This window comes from Hippocampus zosterae, chromosome 6 (assembly GCF_025434085.1).
Source record: "Hippocampus zosterae strain Florida chromosome 6, ASM2543408v3, whole genome shotgun sequence".
Taxonomy (NCBI): Eukaryota; Metazoa; Chordata; class Actinopteri; order Syngnathiformes; family Syngnathidae; genus Hippocampus; species Hippocampus zosterae.
Genome location: NC_067456.1, coordinates 3,731,093 through 3,754,032, shown reverse-complemented (window position 1 = coordinate 3,754,032; position 22,940 = coordinate 3,731,093). Strand labels below are relative to the sequence as shown.

The 22,940-nt window shown below is 46.3% G+C and overlaps 2 protein-coding genes across 6 annotated transcripts in view; both read right to left on the bottom strand.

Moving 5' to 3' along the window:
* bmp1a (bone morphogenetic protein 1a) overlaps positions 1-9,016 on the bottom strand; it is a 33,766-nt gene extending 24,750 nt beyond the window's left edge. Inside the window, exon 1 of the mRNA XM_052067696.1 lies at positions 8,764-9,016. Coding sequence (XP_051923656.1) covers positions 8,764-8,908 — 145 coding nt within the window. The 5' untranslated portion in view covers positions 8,909-9,016. The remainder of the gene's footprint in view (positions 1-8,763) is intronic.
* Positions 9,017-9,737: 721 nt separating this feature from the next.
* On the bottom strand, positions 9,738-22,939 carry kansl3 (KAT8 regulatory NSL complex subunit 3). 5 transcript variants are annotated; one of them, XM_052067698.1, is made up of 22 exons: positions 22,635-22,939; positions 21,409-21,683; positions 20,678-20,848; positions 20,506-20,596; positions 19,583-19,768; positions 19,368-19,496; positions 19,157-19,273; positions 18,972-19,070; positions 18,250-18,321; positions 18,090-18,164; positions 17,842-17,999; positions 17,705-17,768; positions 17,412-17,600; positions 16,859-17,012; positions 16,469-16,546; positions 15,293-15,466; positions 14,639-14,726; positions 14,284-14,411; positions 13,814-13,920; positions 13,031-13,235; positions 12,180-12,301; positions 9,738-11,399 (listed from the first exon to the last, which is right to left on the bottom strand). In XM_052067698.1, the coding sequence occupies exons 2-22, from the start codon at positions 21,618-21,620 to the stop codon at positions 11,370-11,372; spliced, it is 2,649 nt and encodes an 882-aa protein (XP_051923658.1). In that variant the 5' UTR covers positions 21,621-21,683; positions 22,635-22,939; the 3' UTR covers positions 9,738-11,369. The 5 variants fall into 5 exon arrangements, with proteins under 5 accessions (XP_051923658.1, XP_051923659.1, XP_051923660.1 ...); XM_052067699.1 differs by having other exon boundaries at positions 9,738-11,406; positions 12,186-12,301; XM_052067700.1 differs by lacking the exon at positions 16,469-16,546 and having other exon boundaries at positions 22,635-22,936.
* Position 22,940: the final 1 nt, after the last annotated feature.

Below are 22,940 nucleotides of genomic sequence, written 5' to 3'. Positions count from 1 at the left end.
AAAAATGAATGGTAAGTGATTGACACACTGTCATAACTTGATCATTTTCACAACACTAATTAATACTTAAATTGTTCTGTACAGTGGTAACTCTACTTACGAAATTAATTAGTTTCTGGAAGAAATTTCTCAACTAGAAAATGTTGTAAATAGAGACGCGCTTTCCTTGTCATTGCCCGAATATGGACAGGATGTTGCGTTCAGGAAACTCGGAGATGCGAGTAGCAGCCGATAAGATAAGATAAAGATAAGATATCCTTTATTCGTCCCACACTGGGGAAATTTACAGCCTCCAGCAGCAAGAATGTATTTTTATTTATTTTATGTATGTATTTATTTATTTGTGACTGTATTTTTAACCTTTCGTATCTTGACATTTCTTTCGTAACAAGACAACATTTTCCCGTCGAGGCGTCTCGTAATTTCAACATTTCGAATCAAAAGACGTTCGTAAGTAGAGTTACCACCGCATTGTTTTTCCAACGCAAAACTATCCTCGTAGAATGACTGAATCTGGGTTTTCATTTCCTCGTAGAGCAATTGCTGATTGCAGACAAGGAACCCGGCGATAGCCTGGGGGGGGGGGGGGAGTAGGGGTTAGGGGGGAGGTTCGCCTTTGCGCGCTTCGACGGCTTTGAGAGGAGATGATAATTCTCTCCAAGACTCAAGAGCAAACGCCAGCAAATCGTTCGCCCCGGCAGGACGCGCGGGGAGGGGGGGCGCGAGGGGGGGGGGGGCGGCGTTTGGAAGGAGAGGTGAATGGCAGTAAGAAGACGAGAAGGTGTTGAGGCCGATGACAAGACGGGGCATGCTCAGGGCAGGCGTGAATTCCAGAGGTCAGAAACCATCTTTCATGTGAGCTTGCGCTTAAAAGACACACCGCTCACACAAAAATTGGGGGGGGTGCTACCAGATGACAGAAACACAAACGCTATCATTTCATCTTCATTTTGGTTCGATTCCTGGAAGGGAGTGTTGAAAAGAACAATCTGTACTTTTGTTCCAAAGACGCGAACAATCGGCTGCCATTTTAATCAATCGCCTGGCAGGCTGAGGACAAACCACGAGTCCAGGACGCATTGTGTCCATTTGCAGCAGGTCGGACATGTGCCCAGACAGAGGGCGGGCGGCCGAGCCTGCCAGGTTCGCGTGGGGCCGTGCCCTCCGCCCGTGGCCGAAGACCAAGCGTCCAGCGGAGCGCCGGGACGGACGCGCTCGCTAATCCGCCATGTCATTGTTCTCGGACAACAGCGTCTGATTGAAGTGAGCAAACGAACGGCAGGGCGGCATTAGAACTCATTCCGAGCCCCCCCCCCCCCCACCCCCTCTTTTTCCCCCCCAGTCGTCCTGGAGACACAATGGCGGGTTTAAAAGAAGGGATTTCAAATTAATCCCCCTTGTCGCCTCGTTTTAATTATCCACAGAGATGATTTTTAGGCGGCGTTTGGACACGACTGCGGGCCGGGATTGAGGGCAGGCTCGGGAGAAAGCTTGATGGAGACGCCATCTCCATACAAAGCCTTCTAATGGGGGGGGACGTGTCAACACAGAAGAGTCGGCGCCCTGCAACAGATGGCTCCCCGCACATTAGCTAAATGACAACATCTGGAGTTATCATCCTAATATCCGGACTGATCGGCGCGATTCTTGCCAATTTTTGCTCAGTCCTTCCAGTTTCACACCCGCTTTTTTTCCACCAAAGGCCTTCATACCATGCCATTCGATTGAACTCAAGTCGTCGATTTTTGGAAAGCACAATTTGACATTTCTGACAATCCCAGCACCGACCCCCCCCCCCCCCCACCACCCCCCAGTTAATCTAGTCCGCCATAATCCTCATCTCGGTCTCTCGCCTCCCTCTCAATTTCCATCATATTCAGTCAGATTATACGGCAGATCTCTATCAAATGAATCCCATTTTGATTCACGTCACACCAAAAGCCGTCGACCTCGGCGGTGTCAAACACAAACGCGCCGGGGGATTCCAAATAAATCCCCTCGCTTGAATACCAGACTGTGACATCTGCCACTGAAACCTGCCCGAACGTCAACCCCGAGCCTGTACGGACACTAAGCGGCAGACTATATTTAGAAAATCGGTTAAAACCATTCGGCATGCGAGATCCACCGACGAAGGATGAGCAAGCCGGCCGGGGGCAAAAAAAAAAAAAAAAAGTAAGGCGGGAATGCATGACAATAGCCTGGCACCGCCTTTCGCAAGCTGTGTTTGGTAACAAACGCCACATTTGAATCCCAATGGCAGCCAGCTGTGTGTTGCGTTAAGGCGATTAGCATTTGATGACGGCGTTAGCATCGCTGTTTTCGCTTCCGTTCCGTCCACCTTATTCCCCGAGGGCTCTCGTGGAGAAGCGATGATGAGTTGAGGAGACATAAGCGGTAGTTAAGATGGCAAAGTTAAAGCCCCCTTTAAGCACAAGAGTACTTCGAAAAAGGGCATCCTTCATTTTGGAGCTAGCCTGGCCTAGCCCAAGCGTCTCCAGTTGCCATCTTAACCGGAGCACATAAAACTCAGAATCTGTCCTCCAAATCTTGAAATGTCTTTGCCCCACTTTATACTTCTCGGAGTTGCTCCTCCCCTTTTGCTGCCGCCCAGGTTAGCTGACTAGCTACTTCTCATCTCAACTCATCTTCCGTACCGCTTGATCCTCACTAGGGTCGCGGGGGGTGCTGGAGCCCATCCCAGCCGTCTCCGGGCAGTAGGCGGGGGACACCCTGAATCGGTTGCCAGCCAATCGCAGGCCACACATAGACGAACAGCCAACCGCACTCACATTCATACCTAGGGACAATTTAGAGTGTTCAATCAGCCTGCCATGCATATTTTTGGAATGTGGGAGGAAACCGGAGCACCCGGAGAAAACCCACGCAGGCCCGGGGAGAACATGCAAACTCCACACAGGGAGGCCGGAGCTGGAATCGAACCCGGTACCTCTGCACTGTGAAGCCGACGTGCTAACCACTGGACTACCGGGCGCCCTACCAGCTACTTCTAGAAATGCTAAAATCTTCGCAGAAGATCAGAGGGAGGGTGTCGAACTTTTTCTGCTGCTCGGCGTGCGCTTTGCAATGACCTCATTCTGCATACTAGCCAAACGTCATCGCTGTCCATTTTTTTAAAAAACGGGTCTTAAAATTAATTTTCACTCCTTGGCTTTGAACGTGATTTGAAACAGATTTTTTTCAATGATTTTCTCTTTGTTTTTTTTTGAAGGCCTGATTGTTTTTTTTTAGCATTTTTGCTCCGTTGTTTTAATACATCAACTCATTCCAACAAAAGACAAAGAGAATGACATCGAAACGCGCACGGCATTTTGTTACGCGTGTCGTTTTGGAAGCTCTCTATAAATAGGGTTGTTTGTCAAAGCGGCACCGGCGATTTCCTCCGCAATTATTTTGCTCGACATTCCTCTAACGAGGCAATTTGAGCGCAAGGTGGGAGAAAAGCGAGCCAATTTGCCGAGCTGCTCAGTTGAGAAAGGTACACGAGGTATAATTAGGAAAGAAGCTCTGGCCTCTTGGTCTCATCCGCCACAGTCGGGGATTCGAGTAATTATCTTTGCAGAAGCCTCGAGTCTCATTCGCCAAAGCTGAGATGGAAGAGCGTCAGCGCAATGCAGCTCGGAGCTTAATGAGTGTGAGCCTATCGAGCGAAAGCGACCCGAGCTGCAAAGGGCGAGCGGCAAGCGTCCACGTTGCCTTCAAGGTTTCACCCGACATCAAGCCCGTCAGCGGATTATTGAATTTCACAGCTCACCTCCGCCACGAATTACCGACACGCCTTCCTAGTCGGAGCAACCTATGGTCTGCTAATTTTCAGTTTTTCCAAGTGGGCAAAACGCAGCACTCCAGCACCAGTATACATGGCTGCAATGTTTCATTTTGAGTTCGAAAAACGTTTTAGGATGAACTGACTCGGCGGCTCTGGCGCGTTCTTATCGCCTTACGGTTACCGGAAACGGCATCAAAGTGGCGGTGAATAGTTTGAAAGAAAATCACCGCTAAAGACTGACGCAATGACTGTTAAGCTCCTCATTAAAGCAAGCTAATTAGGCATCCGTTTTAAATGAACCCCCCCCCCCCCACCCCACAACCCGACCTCCACCCCAACCATCCGAAGCATTTCTTCTTGCTCGGGCTCCGCCATCAGACTTGTGATGCAAGATTAGTTATGACCAAGCGCTGACGACAAACATATTGTTCCTGCTAATGCACCGAGAACACGCCAATAGATCGCGGGCCCTAATCACTTCAACCCTGCCGAGAGAGAAGCGGCAGGGGATCCCGTCATGCAAAAAAAAAAAAAAAAAAAAACACCCAGTGTGGGCTCCCCCTCTATAGGGCCTGCGTTCCATAATAAAAGAAAAAGAATCTGCTCGAGCAATGCTTGAAAGTCCCATCAGGAAGTTCGACAGACGGCCCGATGGCGTTAGCGGCGCAACGCCAAGGAATGGAGCTGCATTGTGGACGGAAATAAGCCGCGCGGTTGTTTTAAAACAGGCGACGTGTAATTCTCTCTTTTTTTTGGGTATCAGTTTTCACCAAGTGTATGTGCCAAACTGCTGCTTGTCGGGAAGTGATTGGAGTCACTGCTGAACATTACAACGCTTGTATCTCAAAGTCGATGCTCTCAAGTCAAAGCAAAACAAACACAAAATAGTCCGGCAAAAGATGGCTCGTATCTTGGGGGGGGGGGGGGGGGGGGGGGAGAGAATCAAAAGTCGAGTCATTGCGACCTCGAGGCAGCAACATACTTCATACGGTCTGAAAAAAAAGTGGTATGGGGGCTTCCCGACGAAGCACATTAAAAGGTCTCGTCTTCTGATCCCGTCAACGTGTGATCATGAAACAGTGACAGTGAGGCACAAAAGGAGTGGTGACCATTTCACTGGAACACGTGGCCAACGGGAGGGCTCGTGTATGTGTGTGTGTGTGGGGGGGGGGGGGGTAATAAAATGCAGCTTTCTATAGGTTCCAAGTGTAGCGTATGAACAAGTGGCTCCAGTCGAAATATTTTGATCACCGTTTGCGTTAGCAGGTGCCGAAAAATGTCATCGCTGGTGACGGGAGGAAGCCTTGCCCAAAAGTCGCACTTTTCGGAGGAGGGGGGTTGGGGGGGGGACAACAACAAACAACAACGGCATGTTTGTTGAGCCAATGGGGTTGCATTGTCAAAGGCAGCCAGCCGCTTTCAATGCCAGCATTATGCATACAAGTCGGGCGCCATATAGCGAGACGTGATTTCACAACTCTGAAAGGTTTATGGGGTCAGTGAGAGGAAGTTTTTAATGGGGAACATTAAACAGAGTGCGACTTTTTTTTTTAAACACCTCAAATGGGGGGGAAAAAATTTGTATTTGAAGAGGACCAAACCAGGTTGAGCGCTGACCGCAAAAGGAATGACATAAGTCACCGTTTGTCTGGCCTGCACCTTCCAGCCCCGCTTTCCTTTGGCACAAGGTGAATGACCTACAGTCAGCGTCGGCCAGTCCAAGAGCAGGAGGAGGAGGAGGAGGAAGAGAGCTGAGGGGCTAAGAAAGGCGAGAAAACCAAATTTCATAAAAGAGGAAGAAGAGAAGGACCACTTGGGCTCAGCCCGTCACCAGTGCAGATTAAAAACGTGCAGGAGCCAAAAAAAAGCATGTTCAAATCAACTCATAAATGTTGAAGAGAACGAGATTGCGTTTGCTGTAATGCACAGGTGTCAAACTAAAGGCTCGGGGGGCCAAATCTGGCCCGCCACATCTCTATGTGGCCGATCCAGCCGATCAGATCTGTGTCGAATCTAGTTGTTGCGATGACAAAACCAAAAAATGTTTTGCACGCGTGCGTCGATTTGAACATATTACGCATAAAAATAGGAGAGAAAACAAAAACTATTCTCGATTCATAAACTCAAAGCTCATGTGAAAAAAGGCTAAAAAATCCTGAACATTAAACACGATTTGGGGGAAAGAGAGATGACAATGTGACGCTCGTGTGGTTGTGAAAATCCACAAAAAATAAAAGAAAATTAAAAATCCAGACGTGAAAAAGTTAATAATCCGGAATTTAATGGTATGTTAAAACAACAATGGCACCCCACAGTGCTATATTAGCGTTGCCTATAACGCTTCTCTAGCAAAAGGTACATTTGGAACATCGATAATCGCATCCGGCGGAATAACATGACTTACGAAAGTCTTCAGTTATGACGCACATATGCTGAAAATTTACTTTAAAAGGATTTTGTGCATCTCCACAACATTTTTGGGTCTATTTTCCTGCGGGTCACTTTGACAAAGACACGCTGACAAGGTTGCTGTCATGCAAGTCGAGCATGACTGCTTCTCATCTATTTTTCATTTTGAAAAGAAGTGGATCTAAACCGCCTCCAGTCTTAAATGTCTCCTGGGCCTCCTGCCGAGTCGACACCCCCAGGGGTTGGCTTCCCAAAGGGGGGCTCTTACATCAGACTTATTGCCTCGCCTTACGCCAATCAATCCCATTCTACATCAAGTCATCTTGTCTTTTAACTCTGAAAGTGGCACGGTTGAATTATTAGTGAAAATATTGGTGAAGCTATTGTCTTCCCATTATATTTTTGATGTTTATTTGTGGGACCAAACAGAAGAATAAGGAATACTTTTTTTTTCTTAAATTGGGGAAGCCAAGTTTGCTATTTATATTCAGTCGACGAGAAAACATCACTTTAGCCCTAAAATGTAGCGTGAAGGCTAAAGTGACACTCAAGTTTTGCTTCAACAAGACCACAGGGGACTTGGAAGACGTTTTTTTTTTTTTTTTTAGATGTGGAGTTTGGAAGACATTTTAAGCAATGTGTTTCAACAAAACGAGCTGAAGGTGAGTGGTATTTTTAGATTGGCCATTTTGTTGCAATTTCAACCGTTTTTTTGGTTATTTTAAATAAAGTGCGTTTCTCATCCCTCACTGCATCATTCCTTGAGCACCTCATATCTAACCATAGACTGAAAAGGAAAAAAAAAACTGTGACTTGGCATTGTTTTTTGAGGAACCGCATACCATATTTGTATATTATTTCTTGAAGCACAAAAACATGGCATGATTGTCAAGTAAGAAGCGGATTGCCACAAAGACAAGAAACGGGCAAGATTGTGGCTATTTGCTATTTGCAGTGGCTATTGGGAATGACTGACTACATTCACTCCATTTTGGAGACAGAGACTCTCCGCGCTTAGCTTTCTAGCAACAGGTCAGGTACATACGAAATAGCTACAGTTGACTTTCATTTTAAAACACAATATACAGTCCAGCCAGATGGATTAATTGGCTGGCCCATATTAGCTGTTTGAAAATGTGCCAGTTTTTTTTGGGGGGGGGGGCAATATTTGTATTTATTTATTATTATTATTACACATTACAACATTAAACTACATTTTTTGAGGGATGAAATTTCATGTGCATTTTTGATTTCCTCGTTCCATCTGCAACATTGAACGGTGTCAGTGGTGATTCAAAGTTTGAACAGCAGAATAACGAGTGGCTGAGGTTCCGCCATTCATGAAAATTATGGCCAAACCCCACCCATCAGCGGTGCCACAGTCGGTTTCACTCATGCACCGGCTCAAAAAAATCATCAATGCTTTTCCTCACAGATCCACGCCTGAATTCCGGCATACAAGACATATTGAGGGCAAACAAGCAAAACCGGATTTTTTTTCCCCAGGAACCATCCAAGAAAAAAAAATGGAAACAAGGGCAGCAATACAGTGGTCAAATCATGAGGAAGCAGAGCAAGCAGATAGGTGTCATGACCGTCTTCCAGCTTTCCAAGATGTCAACCACATTACCAATCACTATAACATCTGCCCACTAGACACACTCTGACATGACACAAAACACAGAATCACAACTTCTCAGAACAGGACATCATGTCCCGAAAATCAATATTTGTGCGTAATCACATGTGAAAAAAAAAATGAAAGAGTTAAACAATAACAGGAAGTAGCCCGTTCGCCGGCTATGCACATCTGCAGGCTACCTTGGTTGTGTTTATACAAGGCTTTTAATACACCCTTTTCTTGGGTGTGTGGGGTCGTGGGGTCAAAGATGAAGACATCAGATTAGCGGTTTGATGAAAGTTGCGCTTTCCAGCCAGCTGCCGCATCAGAAATGGTCACAGGCATAATAAGTAAGCTCTTTGAGGATATTGGAGGGCAGTGTAACAGGAATACTTTCAGCAGATGGAAAAAAAATCCCCAAAAGGGATTTGGCAAGACGTGGGAGTTCAGAGTGCAGGAAAATGATTATCATGACAACTCAGATACGTCTTGGCCAAATAATGTGAGCTTCAGCAGGCCAAAGCACTGTCCAAAAATTTTTTTTCCCCGATACTGACACCATCCAAGAAAGAGAGCAGACATTGTTAAAATTGATTTTTCCCTCATCATTCAAAGCATGCTAATCACGATCACAGATAGAGTAAAAAAATGTATGCTGCAACTTTTCAACCAGCAAAAACTTTTTGGGTCAAACACAGCCACTTACTACCTGCCTTTTAATGTTTCAAACTCAGTCCCCCAAAGCCAAACGAATGCACACAATGTCCCTTGGAGCCTTTTCTCCAACTCGCACCACTGTCATCTCGGATCCCCCCCTCCCGCACCCCACACCTCCTCCCCACACGCGCACACAAACAAACACAATCGTGGCACGTCCACGCATACGCGGAAAATCACAGCATACACGTCGATAAAAAAAAATAGGCTTGAAAATCTCACTCACCAGCTTTGCAGGGATCTTTGTAGTCGATCACATCTGATGTGGCAGCGGGCTCCACGAAGTAGCTGGGGTCGATCGCCTCCAAATCGAGTGCCAGTATCACGACGAGGCAGGGAAGGAGAAACAAACATCTCGCCACGAGATCCATGATTGTGCTGGGGGAGACGGCCAAATGCGAGGGGTAAAGGTAAAGGAAGAGGGGATAGCGAGCGAGAGAGAGAGAGAGAGAGAGAGAGAGAGAGAGAGAGAGAGAGAGAGAGAGAGAGAGAGAGAGAGAGAGAAATAGGTTTGGGGGGGGGGGGCGAGATCCCTCCGGAGGGCGGGTTTTAAATCCAACCTCTCTCCGGTGTCTTCTTGGTTGGGGCGGGGGGTGATTCAAGTGATTGCTGTCCTGTACCTGAAGCTCCAGGCGACTGCCGAGAACTGATTGAGAAACTTTGATGATATGGCAGCAGCTCCGGGGGGGAACACTTTGTTACCTGGCTGCATTGTTATGGCTCTTATACGCTTTACTGACCATAATTTGTGTTGTGAGGGATTTTTTGAAAGAATCATTTCCACAAACGAGTGAGCGTGCGAGCACAAGCAACCCCGGTCCGAGGTAGCCTGCTTTTAGCAGCGAGTAAAAGTTGCCCATTCACTGTTGATATTCGCACTTGGTCTGTTAGGGACGGTCAACAAATTTACGTGTTCTACGGAGACCTATGTGGGACAAATCACCCTCAAGCTAAATGTTTGTAGTGTAATGCAGTAGTAGCGGGAAATGCTAGACCACTTACCTGAATGATGAAATAAGAAGCATGGAAGTCACAGTAATAGTCATAAATTGACAATATATAAATAGTAATAGTAAACAAAAATCAGTTGATTTACATTTCCCCATTCTGATTGCTGTAATAGACGGCAAAGATAGACATCTAACTACTGCACTTCAAACAAAGGAGGCCAGAAATGGGAAATTAAACAACACGAACATGTACAATCTGTGTTTTAACGTTAACTGAAGTAAACGCAGTTGATTTACTGCGGTTATTTTGTTAGCTTTAGTTCAGTTGGCCAGTTTTATTAGGCGCACAAGAAAAACGTGGAACGCCGACGTACACGTGTACGCACACGCACAAGCAAAACATACAACAAACAGTTGTTGAAGGTCACGTCTGTACCGCCACCTCTCGGCAGAGAAATATACACAGACAACATTCTAAATTGACTTATTTAAAAGGAAGAGAGGAATTAGAGAATGGAGGCAACGAAACCACGACAATATGACTAAAAGGAAGGAATTCTTCTCCCCCAGCCCCCAATGTGAATCCCTAATTTACAAACCCTAACTCAGACTAGCCCTGATTTACAACTCTGACCGTAAATCTATATATCCAACCTTCCATCCCACGGGTACTAAAAGCTCATATCCCATTAAGATGCGAACGATTGCAACTGTTGGCGAAAGTAGCAAAACGCACAATCGTGTCAGTTTGTCAGGTACACTCAAGGTCCGAAAAGCGTTCGCCAGACGTCCGCCAGCATTTTGAGTGATTTTTCTTGTTGCAGGGGAATTTTGAACATGCTGACCTAAGTTATACTCGTCAGTAGTTGGCGCTATACTGCGGAAGTTTGACACACGTGGTTGAATCATCAGCTGTGTTAATGATGAATGAATTTTGTTATTTTATTTTATATTCAGTTTTCAAAAGTACTAGAAGGTATCTGTGTGCTGTATCAGTGAGTACTCAAACAGTGAAGACTCGTACTGGTTTCGGCCTGAAAAAAGTGGTATCAAACATCTCTACTATCTATCTATCGTTACATCACCTATTGTATGTTTTGGAGGTACAGTAGTTGCTTTATAAAACCAGAGCACGGTCAGCAATACAGTATACTTTTGCGGTGTGGGCCTCTATAGGATTAAACTACAACTGAAAACAAAGATGCTTTCAGTAATAAGAGGCTTGAGAGGCAACTGCCAGCAGGTTTGCCAGCAGTGACAAACAAAGCGTGCTTTATATAAGAGGGAAGGCACACAATCTTCCTGGTCTTATCTGCGTGCAGAATTTAAGACAGGATGTCTGCTCAGATGAGTGGGCTGTATTTATGCTGCTGCTGTAAACATCCCACTTGAGCATTAGATCAGGCTTTCGGGGGGCTTGAGAAAAACACACGGGATGGGCTTATGTAGAATGGAAAATAGCAGGGAAAATTGGTGGGGGTGGGGGGGACCGTTTTACTGAACAGTACAGAAACTTGTAGTGTACACATGGGACATTTGGTGTTAAAGAGAATCTGCCTTAAAGATATGGTAGTCATCAATAAACGTATATTTGGAATGTTGGTGTCCGTGTTGCCACCAGACACAAATATGCTCCTGCTGTCACATGGAGAAAAAAAAATTCCTGCGCACACAAGCAATATTAGTTTCTACTGCAGTCACTCCTGTAAATGTGCTAGGCGTTAATTGTGATTAAGATTTCAGTTAATGTAAATGTGCACTTGTACAGTCATGATGTTCCTTGGAAGCTCAAGCCAAGTTGGAGGCAGATGAACGCTTGTCGAAAGAGGGCTGCAGTAGGTCGAGGCCCCTGAAGTATGTCGGTCCCGTTTGGCTTCTGAGCTCACTTGTAGGGAGGGGCCGCAAAAAAAACGTGATCACTGCAAGAAAAAAAGTCAGAGATATGAATTTAAATCATCACACATTTTCTAGTTTTTTTTTTAAAGCAAATCAATCCCAGCGCCTATTGTTTAAAGCATGACTAAAGGGTCTAGAGAGCATTTTTAGAATAGTCCCTCTAAAGTTTTATTTGTATTTAGAAATGTTGGGCAAATAAAATGTCCGCCATCTATGCTGAAAACAAAAGCATTTTTTTGTATCCACAACATTCAAAAAGCTCCCGAGCTGCAGCTCGAAACAAGCTCAGATAAGATTGAGCAGAAGCCATTATGCCACTTGTAATTTTTTTTATTTTTTAACTCAATTGCACAACGGGAGACAATGAAAAAGGGGCCATTAAATCACTTGCACTTATACGGATGTGCTAAAGCGCACATTTTGTCTTTGCCGATGGAAAAATAGCAACACTCACTTTGTTGTCTGTCGAGGCCTGTCTACATTCAACCTCCCGTCCATCCTTTTTCTAGCGCACTTGTCCTCATTAGGCTCATCTGCGTTTGGGCAAGAGGCGGGGTACACACTGGACCGATATAGACAAACCACCAACCACATTCACACCAACGGACAATTTAGCATGTTGGATGAATCTAAACTGAAAAGTCCGGGGCATGGACCTCGACCTGAAAGGGTCGTCGCAAGGGAGTAGCTTGTGTCAACAGTTTCATGGCAGCGCATAAAGTGACACGAGTCGCCATCGTCGCGTTATTGAAAGCCTCTTCGCCAAACTTACTTTTGAAGACAAGCAACAAACGAGACGTACCCGAGTTTCGCTGTTCTGAGCGGGCGTCACCTCGGCAGCTTGGCTGAGCGATCCCACTCTGCTTGCGGGTTGCGCTCCTCGAAGCATCACTGTTATGGACGTGGGGGCTTTCTGCCCTAATGACAAGACACAATAAAACAAGGCTCAGCACGACATGTGATGGAAAATGCAGGCCAATAAGAGGACGCGGATGGTCTTACTGTTCCATGCAAGTCAAACTGGCAGCTTGACAAAGAAATGAGAACTACAGCAAATGAGTCAGGTTTAGTTTAGGGGAGGGGGTGGGATGGCAAATGCAGTTGAAACTGAAGACAAAAGTGTGTGGAGGGGGGGAAACAGAAGCATTTAACAGCCAGTATGATTCCAGTTTTTATTGCAACAGGGACAGAGGTCGTGTCATGTCAATACATGTCAGCATTTGTGGCATTTATGGACATTACATGCGGGTGATTGAATGGAGCGTTTACAAAACAAGAGTATGGCATGACGAAAGAAATAAACATAAAATGACCGCTTCAACACTTGGGACAAAGGCTAGTCTTTCAAACACCAAAAATAGCTGACCAACTTGACACACACAATTATTTTCTGTCATACAGCTTCATATATTGATACGAGCGCCCTAAACGGGGCACGGAAAACAAACACTGCAAAGTGAAAAGCTTTTTCGCCCTGACTTTTTGAAAGGTGTCACAGTACACATTCTATTGTACTCCTAGTCTGTCCCCAGATGCTGTCTTGGTCATCAGAGCTGCCCTCTTACACAAGCTCCTTGCTCAGCGCGTGCTGGATGAACACCGCTGCCATTCAGCGTGGCCGTCGCCCTTTGGCAGTTCGAGACATACCGGCGGTCTGGTTGGTGATGTGGGCCAAGCCGGGCAAACCGCTGGCAAGCTTGGCCAGTCCGCCATTTGTGAGCAGTTGGTGGATCGCGTTGGATTTGGCCACGCCCCCCGCGGTGACCACGGGCACCGCGCGGAGCAGAGTGCTGCTGTTGGTGGTGGTGGAGACGGCGCTCAGGACCTGACCTTGCGGCTTGCCACAGAACGTCTGGAGAATGGCAGACAGTGTTGCTTAAATGTCCGAATTTTGACTTCCACAAACCTCAAAAAGGTGCCATGATTAACCGAGAGCGAATCAATCACCAAATTAATCAATAAATATTTTTAATAAATGAGTCATTGTTTTAAGACTTTGTAATCTCACTACGGTCATTTTTTTTTTCGATCTTTAATAGGGGTACCGTCATTTCTGCCCATTCCTGTTTTACTATGCTTGTTTTTGTAATTAATTCTGTTGAACCAGAATCCCAAATTAATGTCTGATTTTCATTGGTTGAGTTTTGGTTTCTTATTGTTGGTTGCATTTTTAATATTATTGTTTTGTTCTTTCATTCGGAAGGAAAGTGACTTGATTTGTTTGTCCATGTGTGTACCAATAACACGACCGCAGGTTATCACCCATTTAACGACAGAGGTCATTTTTCATTCCAATGGCGTCACAGTTGCTTGGAAACATATTGACAGCGGAAACTCAGGGAAATTAATAATCCGCGAGCCGATTTAAAGTACAGAGCTAGCCCATATGCGGCTCACAGGCCGCCATACTTTGAATATTCGCTGTCATACCTGTGTGCTTCCAGTACAGGCTTCCGCAAAGGGCAAGCTAGGTGCTTTGGTGACGATCTCCTGAAGACTGAAACTTAGGCCTTGTAGCAAACTGCTGGCGGAAGATGCTGCACACACAAGACACGATCATCAAAATCTTTCTTGAAAAACTCTCCCTGTCACAACCCATGCGGCCCTGCGGCAAGCAACCTCAAACTGGGGTGGACGCACACCGCTCGCGCCACATGTCCAAAAGAATAATTCAGGACAAGTGACAAACAGTGATGGCGTAAGAGGTGATCGAATACATTTAGTTAAAAATGCTCTCACATACAGATTCACGTCAGTTAAAAATGGCCAGAGGCGCCGCGCCCTTGGGGGTGGTACGGCTATCGTAGCACTGCGCGGCAGAAGCTATAGTGGCACAGATGCTCGTGCAATCAAGCGTGGAGGGTGGAAGGAGGGGGGGGGGGGGGGCAGGGCAAAGATACCTTGGGCAGTAGCCGGAGCTTGCACCTGGATTGGTGTGGACGACCCTGACACCATGCAAGGCTGCGCGCTGTTGAAGGAGCTGGAGCCTGAGGACAGGGTACCAGACACCTCTGAGAGACTAGCAGACCTGCAGTGACACACATAACCACCAGTCTACTCAAGAGCCACCTCAGAAAGTGCTCTGTTGGTCATAAGCCTCTGTTTTATTAATAGTGCGCAACAGCCCCTTTGCACTAGACAAGCTATTTAAAAAAAAAAAGTCGGGCTAGGTGGGAATCGGGCATGGGTGGGGTAAGGGAGTTTCGTACTCTACTGGTTATTATGGCTAATGTACAGATAGACAGACTAGCTTACCGTTGGCCTGTGAGAAGTCCGGAGAGCTCAACCGCTCCGGCCACAGTCTGTCCCATTGTCACTGCGAGGGGCTTTGCAGAAACACCCACTGCACAAAGACAACGTCATGGTCAAAATCCTATTAGTTCAGGGGCACATTATCCACGGCAAGGATTCGCAACCACTTATGTGCCGCGGAAGATGAGCAAAAAAACACGTGGCGAACTGTAACTTGGTTACAGTCGCATGTGACCGAACTGGGGAAAAAAAATGCCTACAAGGTCAACAGTCAATCCGAGAGTGTGTGGTGTAATGTATAGAGAAAAAACAACGTTAGGGCTGGTGGCCTGTCGGATTTTGTTACCCCAATGGAACAATGTCACTTATGGCATACATTTGAGTTCAACAACTAGTTCAACAGCCAATAGAATACTTTCGATAACACACGTGTTTTATTAAAAATTAATACGATAAATTTGGTAATGAACAAAAGTGTCAGTCAGGAAGTAGTATGGAAGAGATGGTATGGACACCGGCACATTTTAGACTGAAACCCAAAGCGAGTTCTCCGCGCAATACAGGCTGGAAAACATTGATCTGCGGTATATAATGTGGACAATGTCTCTGCTGGCTGTGCCAAACAGTATATAGGTCAAGATAAAAGTTGATTTGTACCTTCCTGTACAGATGGGCTGATGGTAGCCCCAGCCGACTCGCTTTGGGAAACAAGCGTGACCTTGATTTTGGCCCGCTTTGAGGCTTTGTTCGGGGTGGGGCTCGGGGTTAGGCGCCTCTTGCCTCGAGCTCTCAGTTCATCTCTGTCCAGGGCCTCCATTTGATCGCTTGTCACTGCAGAACAGGACACGGTGGGTTCATATTTTGTTTATTTATTTTTTATTACCTATGGTAAATAGAATGGATATGGATAAATCAAGGGCGGCCCGGTAGTCCAGTGGTTAGCACGTCGGCTTCACAGTGCAAGGTACCGGGTTCGATTCCAGCTCCGGCCTCCATGTGTGGAGTTTGCATGTTCTCCCCGGGCCTGCGTGGGTTTTCTCCGGGTGCTCCGGTTTCCTCCCACATTCCAAAAACATGCGTGGCAGGCTGATTGAACACTCTAAATTGTCCCTAGGTGTGGGTGTGAGTGCGAATGGTTGTTCGTCTCTGTGTGCCCTGCGATTGGCTGGCAACTGATCCAGGGTGTCCCCCGCCTACTGCCCGAAGACGGCTGGGATAGGCTCCAGCACCCCCCGCGACCCTAGTGAGGATTAAGCGGCTCCGAAAATGGATGGATGGATGGATGGATAAATCAAAACACAACCACACAAAAGTCACAAAGGAACAGAGATTTTTTTTTAAAAACAAGGCTGTTGGGGGGGGGGGGGGAAATCACAAGCGGCCTTTTTAATAAATATACATTATACTTCTTGAAGGATTATATATATTGCATCATAATGTGGATCAATTTTACACTGTAACTATAAAGCATGTTGTATTGCAGTATTCGAATTATATCGGGCATGTGTCATGGCAAAATGTAACGTACAAATAGATGATGAATTCACTAAGCATAAGCATCATACTCGTTTGGTATTGAAGCCGAACGTAATTACTCTACACCAACCTACTGGCACAACTTCTATTTTGATGAAGGAATATTCAACAGGCGATGGTTTTGCGGCCTGTGGTCGATCAGAGCAGAAGGCAGGGAAGTCCCTGACACTTCATCTTAAGAGTTGATTTTCCCTGACAGTCATTGTGGAAACAGTGGGGCCCCGACGAGGGCAGTGGAAGCCAAGGAGAAGAGGGGGGACAAAAGAGAGGACAGAGAAAGGAGGGATAGCCACTTACCAAAAATACAAGGAGGAGTACCAGGAGGAAGGTTTTTCCTCACAAGCATGTTTTGTTTCATAAAAGCAGCGAACTGAGCTGTGAATGAATCGGGAAGAGAAAAGGAAGGAGGCCAGAGAGGAAGGTTGTGGAAAAGGAGACAAGAGTATTTCAGTCACGTTCCATCTTGCCCCATCAAGATGTTGTGACGTGAAGAATATTCATAGACAAATTGCATCTTCCTTGGTCGTTGCTTGGACAGCACCCCGTTTCCTCGGCTATGTCATGCGCCCTTTTTTTTCTCCAGTTTTCTACCCCAAGTTGTCAGTTTACATGAGGAACTTTGTTCAAAGTGAGAGCAAAAGCTTTGCACATGTGAAAATGTGCCATTCAATGGCAGTCTCTTCTAACCTTGAGCCTGCTTGTGTGACAGCACTGTGCCAGAGCGTTGCATGTGGGTCTTGAGGAGTTGCGTGGCTGTGATCAGACTGGACTTCTGTGCTGGGGACAGACCGGTCTTGGGTTTGGGACTTGAAGTGGGACTGCTGCAGACACTGGACAAATCCTGTGAAACACAAGGGAGAGGATATTTACCACCAAGTGGCTCTCCATATAATTCAGTTCTACTGTCGCATCTGTGACTCTGAAAATGTATGGCTTTCAAAGGTGGAGGGTATGGCCTGGTGAGTGACGGTGGCGTCTGTGAAGAAGAGTGTAGAGACGGCCGGCTGTTAATTGTGAGTGTGCTGAATGACTCAGCATGAGTGCTAACCACTAGTCCGTCTCACTGTACCACCAAGCAACGCGTTTTCTGAAAAGAATCTACGACGACGGTCAGTGTCCAGCACGCAGGGAGAACTTCCATCGTGAGCCAATAGTTGAGCCTTTCTTGGCCTTTTGTGAAAATCCTCACCACAAATAAGCTTTGGATGAAGACTCATACCTTCAGCCGTCATTAACTGACCTCTGAACCTGACGGAGAAATCGGGAGTCTGAGGGCGGGCGAGGAAGGTCGTCCTCTCTCCATGTCAAAAGGGAACTCTCGTCGAGGCCGCCTCTTCTTCTCTGTGTCTAGGTCCCTCGTTTCCCCCGAGCCATGACCGTGGCTCTCTGCCCGTGTGAGGACACCAGAAAGGAAGTCTGCAATCTCATCCTGCGGATCAGTGAAACATCATCAAGAAAAAAAAAAAACATCGTCATTTTGGGTTTTAAAAAAATTGTGGAAAGCAGAGGCAGAAATCAATTGCAAGCACCAACCTGAATGCAGCGGTCAACCATCGTCTGCGTCAGTCCCTCCGATTTCATTTTTGCAGAACTGATTCTGTCAAAAGAAAACGGACTGATTGCGGTTGGGAATGAATTTGGAAGACATTCTGTCAGACACGATGACTCACCTGACGTTATCGTCGGCTCCTCCCACCACCACCATGCTGTTATCGGTCCTCAGTTTCTCTCGGAATTCCTCCATTCCTTCCACGGTGCACTGCAGACCGTTCTGACCGACAACAAACAACACTGGGGTCTTCATGTCCAGCAGTGGGTCATCTACATCCTGCGAGTCACGCAGACACATATCAACCATTGAGTACAACGACAAAAAAAAATACATCATTCAATAACTAAGGAAATAAGGAAGGCTGACCCCTCTTGGACCGTTGACTGTAAGCAGGGGGAAGCCGAGGCAAATGACGGCAGTCAGATATTCCATGAGGGAAACCTGTCGAGTAGACACCATTAAATCGGCGGAAAAGGCCTCCGTCAACAGAAAAATACAAGAACTTTAAAAATACGGAAAATCTTACGTGACAAGCTATGAGCGCGCCGGCGTTCCAGCCGACCAAGACGATGGGTTTGTGGGGGAAGTGCCTGCGAACCTGTAAGTTTGACAGGCAGAGTCAATCTTTGTAGGAACATCGGAATTCGACACGGTCTAATTGTTTTCATGGTGGTAATCACATCAACATTTATTCATTCATTCATTCATTCATCTTCCGAGCCGCTTGATCCTCACTAGGGTCGCGGGGGGTGCTGGAGCCTATCCCAGCCGTCTCCGGGCAGTAGGCGGGGGACACCCTGAATCAGTTGCCAACCAATCGCAGGGCACACAGAGACGAACAACCATCCACGCTCACACTCACACCTAGGGACAATTCAGAGTGTTCAATCAGCCTGCCATGCATATTTTTGGAATGTGGGAGGAAACCGGAGTACCCGGAGAAAACCCACGCAGGCCCGGGGAGAACATGCAAACTCCACACAGGGAGGCCGGAGCTGGAATCGAACCCGGTACCTCTGCACTGTGAAGCCGACGTGCTAACCACTGGACTACCGGGCCGCCACATCAACATTTAGTCAACCTTTATTTATTTCAGTAAAGCAATTGACACAACAAAGCAAAAGAGAATGTTTTGAAATCTGCGTGCCCTATCAGAAAAATACAATTGATCATGCTGACAACAGCACGAATGGAAAAGTGCCCCCCCCCCCCCGCCCCCAAAAAGCGGATAAACACAATTCTCTCTACCTCAATGACCTTTGCACGAACAGTTCCCAGCATGTGTTCCAGACATTGGGTAATGCCAATATTGGCGCCGCTGGTGACATGAGTGTGTATGGGGATGACCTGACAAAAAAGCCGTTATCAGCACTTTTCTAGAGACAACAGGAGCAGAATTCCTTGTAACGTGAGTGAGACTATACACGCGACACCTTGCCAAAACAGGAGAGCTGCGACTGCCAGAATCTCATTCGTCGTGATGTTGACACGGCTGGATTGGTCGGGCTTGACGGTGCTATTAGGATGAGTGGTGACCCGGGAAGCTTGCTCTGGAACATTGAACAACAAGCATTTATTTTTGGGGGGGGAGGGTTGGATGGGCATAATGCACTACACCAAGTTTTAACAAGGGTTGAATTATACCGGCTTGTTTTGAGACAGAACTCCAACAGCTGGATCCCACGGACGCTTCAGTAGCAACAAAAGGGCCTCGGCGCTGGGAGATCCCGTCTTCGCCGCCGGAAGCAGCATTCTGTCGATCAGCGATGGCAGCTTACGAGACAAAAAAAAAATGAAAATGGCACGTCATGACAAATCCTCGAGCGGAGAGTCGCGCAATCGTCCGAAAATGAAGCCACCTTGCTTTTGAGAGTCTGCAAAACATCCAAGTAGGCAGCCAGCATGGCAAGACTCAGCGATTCAATCAGGGTGGTGTGCAACCACTGCGTCAGCTTGGTCTCCCAGTTGACACTGGCTAAGGCCTGACGCACCTTTCTGGCACATTTGTCCACTGCAATTCGGCGTAATATTGGCTCATTGGATGCCTTTTTAGAATGGGATCACACACACACACACACACACACACACAAAACTCAGCATAACACTGCATGGAATTGATCCGTCAAACGCAGCTTGATTTGTTGGCAAAAAAAACGTATCAATCTTTTGCCACACACCTGCCACCAGGGGGCAGACTGAACAACTACACAGGGAGGTGAGTCATAACACGAAAGTCAGAGACAGCAAGTTTGACAAAAAGCTTTGGATGGTTACTACTGACTGCTAATCACATTGCGGCTTCACTCCTAATTCAGTCACCGGAGCTTCCATCATCTCACCTCCACGGCGGCGAATAAGCTACACTTAAGTATCGTTCTCACAAAGGGATTACGAGGAGTCATTAACAGAGGGAAAGCCGGAGAAGCCACGCTACTTACAAATGTAACGTTATGTCATCGTGAAAGACCGGAAGTAAAAGTGCTTGGGTGAGTGTGTACATTTCAGACAAAATAAAGTGAGAAAAGGTGAGTGAGCAGTCAGTGTGTGTATGTATATATATATATATGTATATATATATATATATATATAACTGAACTGCATGTCATTATCGTGATACAAAATGGCATATACCATGACAGAATATTTATTTTCCATATCGCCGAGCACTCTCTACAACAGGACTAAAAGGGTGCTCTCTATAATTACATTACAGTTGGTTTCAAAGACATTGGGCGCTGTCTTGTCTTGAATTATATAAACACACAAAACAAGCACAACTTACATGTTCATTGGCCAAGCGGGCTAATCTTTCAGCCTGAAGTGCTTTTAGGACTTTATTGAACAGTTTGGTCTGAGCGACGGACCACATCGTCCTGAGAGAACAATACGGTCGTAAACACACAGTTTGATAGAGACACGTTTCTATGGGGACTTGCCTCATGGGGTTGGCTTACTTGTTGATATGTTCCTCCCAGTCATCAGGAGGAGGGGGACCCTCCGCAACAGTGCGAGCAAAAAGGACGTGCCGCTCGCACTCCTTCATCACACTCTGAGCTTTGTGGTTATCATACAGCGGAACCGGCGTCGGGGTGACCGTCTCCACATCGATTACAGTTTCTGAATCTCTGCAATAGAAGACAAAATCAATCACAGTGAAGATTCTTGATAGCCCTTGCGGCCATTTTTTTTAAGGAATTAGGGCTGGGGCTATTATATATTTGCACCATCAATTCTATCCAAATGATTAGTCAGATTAATTTTGATGTTGTATTAATGAAAAAAAAAATAAGCAAGTGAGGTGCATGTGTTATTAGCCTAGCCTGGTGAGTGACATGGGAGCCAGTGAGTGAGAAAGTACAGTTGGCTGTTCAGAGCTCAGGTTAGTGGGTGGCCCGGTAACTTGGTGGCAGCAGCCAGTCTGTATCGTAATTGCTTGGCCGTGACTGTAGCGGCTTGTGTATAAATGTGCTGATGTGTATATTTTGTAACCATTTGTTCAGTAACGGGTTTTAAAGTGCAGCGGCTTGTATCCTTGACCACATGTGGGAGCATTAGAATATGTTAAACTGGCGGCGGTAGGCTACATTAAATTAGCTAATGATGTTTACTTCAACTTGTGTAGGTGCTCATACACATGCGGCTGTGTAACATTACTTATTTCTGCTTTAAATTCAGACCAACTCACTGAGAGACTTCTGGCTGGCGCCGAGGAGTGCCAAACAGCGTTCTTGTGGGCCGCGCGCTGCTGGCGTCCGGGTGAGCATTCCAAGGTTTGGCGTAGCTATGGTCGAGACACACCAAATCCAGCTCCCGATCATGAGCCGACAGCTGGAAGAGCAAGGATGTCCCCATTTTCCGTGCCGAAATCTGGTAGTCCTTATCCCATCCGCGATGCATCCTCCTCCCGGGTCCTTGCAGACCCCGGGAAGGGTTCCACAACCTCTTGGGCTTGGTGTGCAGCTACAGGAGAGTGACAAGGCAAAAAACACTTTACAGAGGGGTCTTTGGTCTACAAGGTTTCCGACTGTGGTTAGGAAGAGAGCAAGAGAGAGATGCATGCTCTGGCATGCAAGCTACAAGGCACTCTTTGGAAAGGCCACGCCATTTAAAGGCGCACACACACACACACACACACACACACACACACACACACACAAACGTTATCAAGTGTGTGTTAAACTTCGGGCGTTCGCATCAATAATCCAGTTTATTCTCGTTCATTATCTGGTTATATTTTACAAAACAGTAATGTTTGCTTGTAGGTAGATGTAGCTAATATACCGTAACGAATTAATCTCATAAACCACGGTAGCGCTGTACATGTAACAGGACGTACTCAAATGTGGTGTGAAAGACTAAAGACATTCTTGACTTACAAAACAGTCCTCATTAACATTACAGTAATTTAATTATTTTATTAATACTGGAAAAAGAAGGAAAATTGAATTTATAGTAATTATCGTCCTTACCGTCATTGATTGTGAACGTGACGCCGTTGTTTGGGCATAAACACCTCAATATGAAAAGCCAATGCGGCACTACAATTGTTACGATGTATATGACAGCTCCAATTACATTTAAATCGTATTTTACAATACAATTAGTCCTCTATCAACGAGGCTGTGGAAACCCATTTTCAGAAGCTTTGCAGGTGCTTTGTCTTCTTCCCCGAGCACCACCCATGCCCTTAATCAAAATAAGGCCATCGTAATTAAGAGGTTACGTGAACTCTTTATGCGCTTGAACGTACAATGAACGTACATCGCATGGCACCACTAAATCAAACGGCGTCTTGCTCTGTTACTAAACACTCGATACCCGCCATAAAGAAAGTGGGTGACTTGTGGGTGGGTGCTTGCTAAAGTTAGCATAGCTGGCTAAAAGCTAACAAACCCCGCCTATGTCACTCACCTTTGCCTCTATCGATCCATTTATGGTCTTGGTCGTTCAAAGTCTTCTTGTGTGCCCAACTAATACGAACGTGTTCATATTTAGGCGTAACTGATATACATTACACTGACGACACAGGCCGGAGGCGTTAGCTTGCTTTCGTTTTTACTGTGTGCGGTGTTGCCATTTACAAGCGGGACCGTCCGCTTCTCGTTTCGTGGTGAAAACCACGTTGGCTAACTAGGCTCAGTAGGCTGCTTTCAAACGAAACTGGCAACCCGAGTTATGGCGCGTGAAGGCTACCATAAAACAAGGGGTGGATTACAC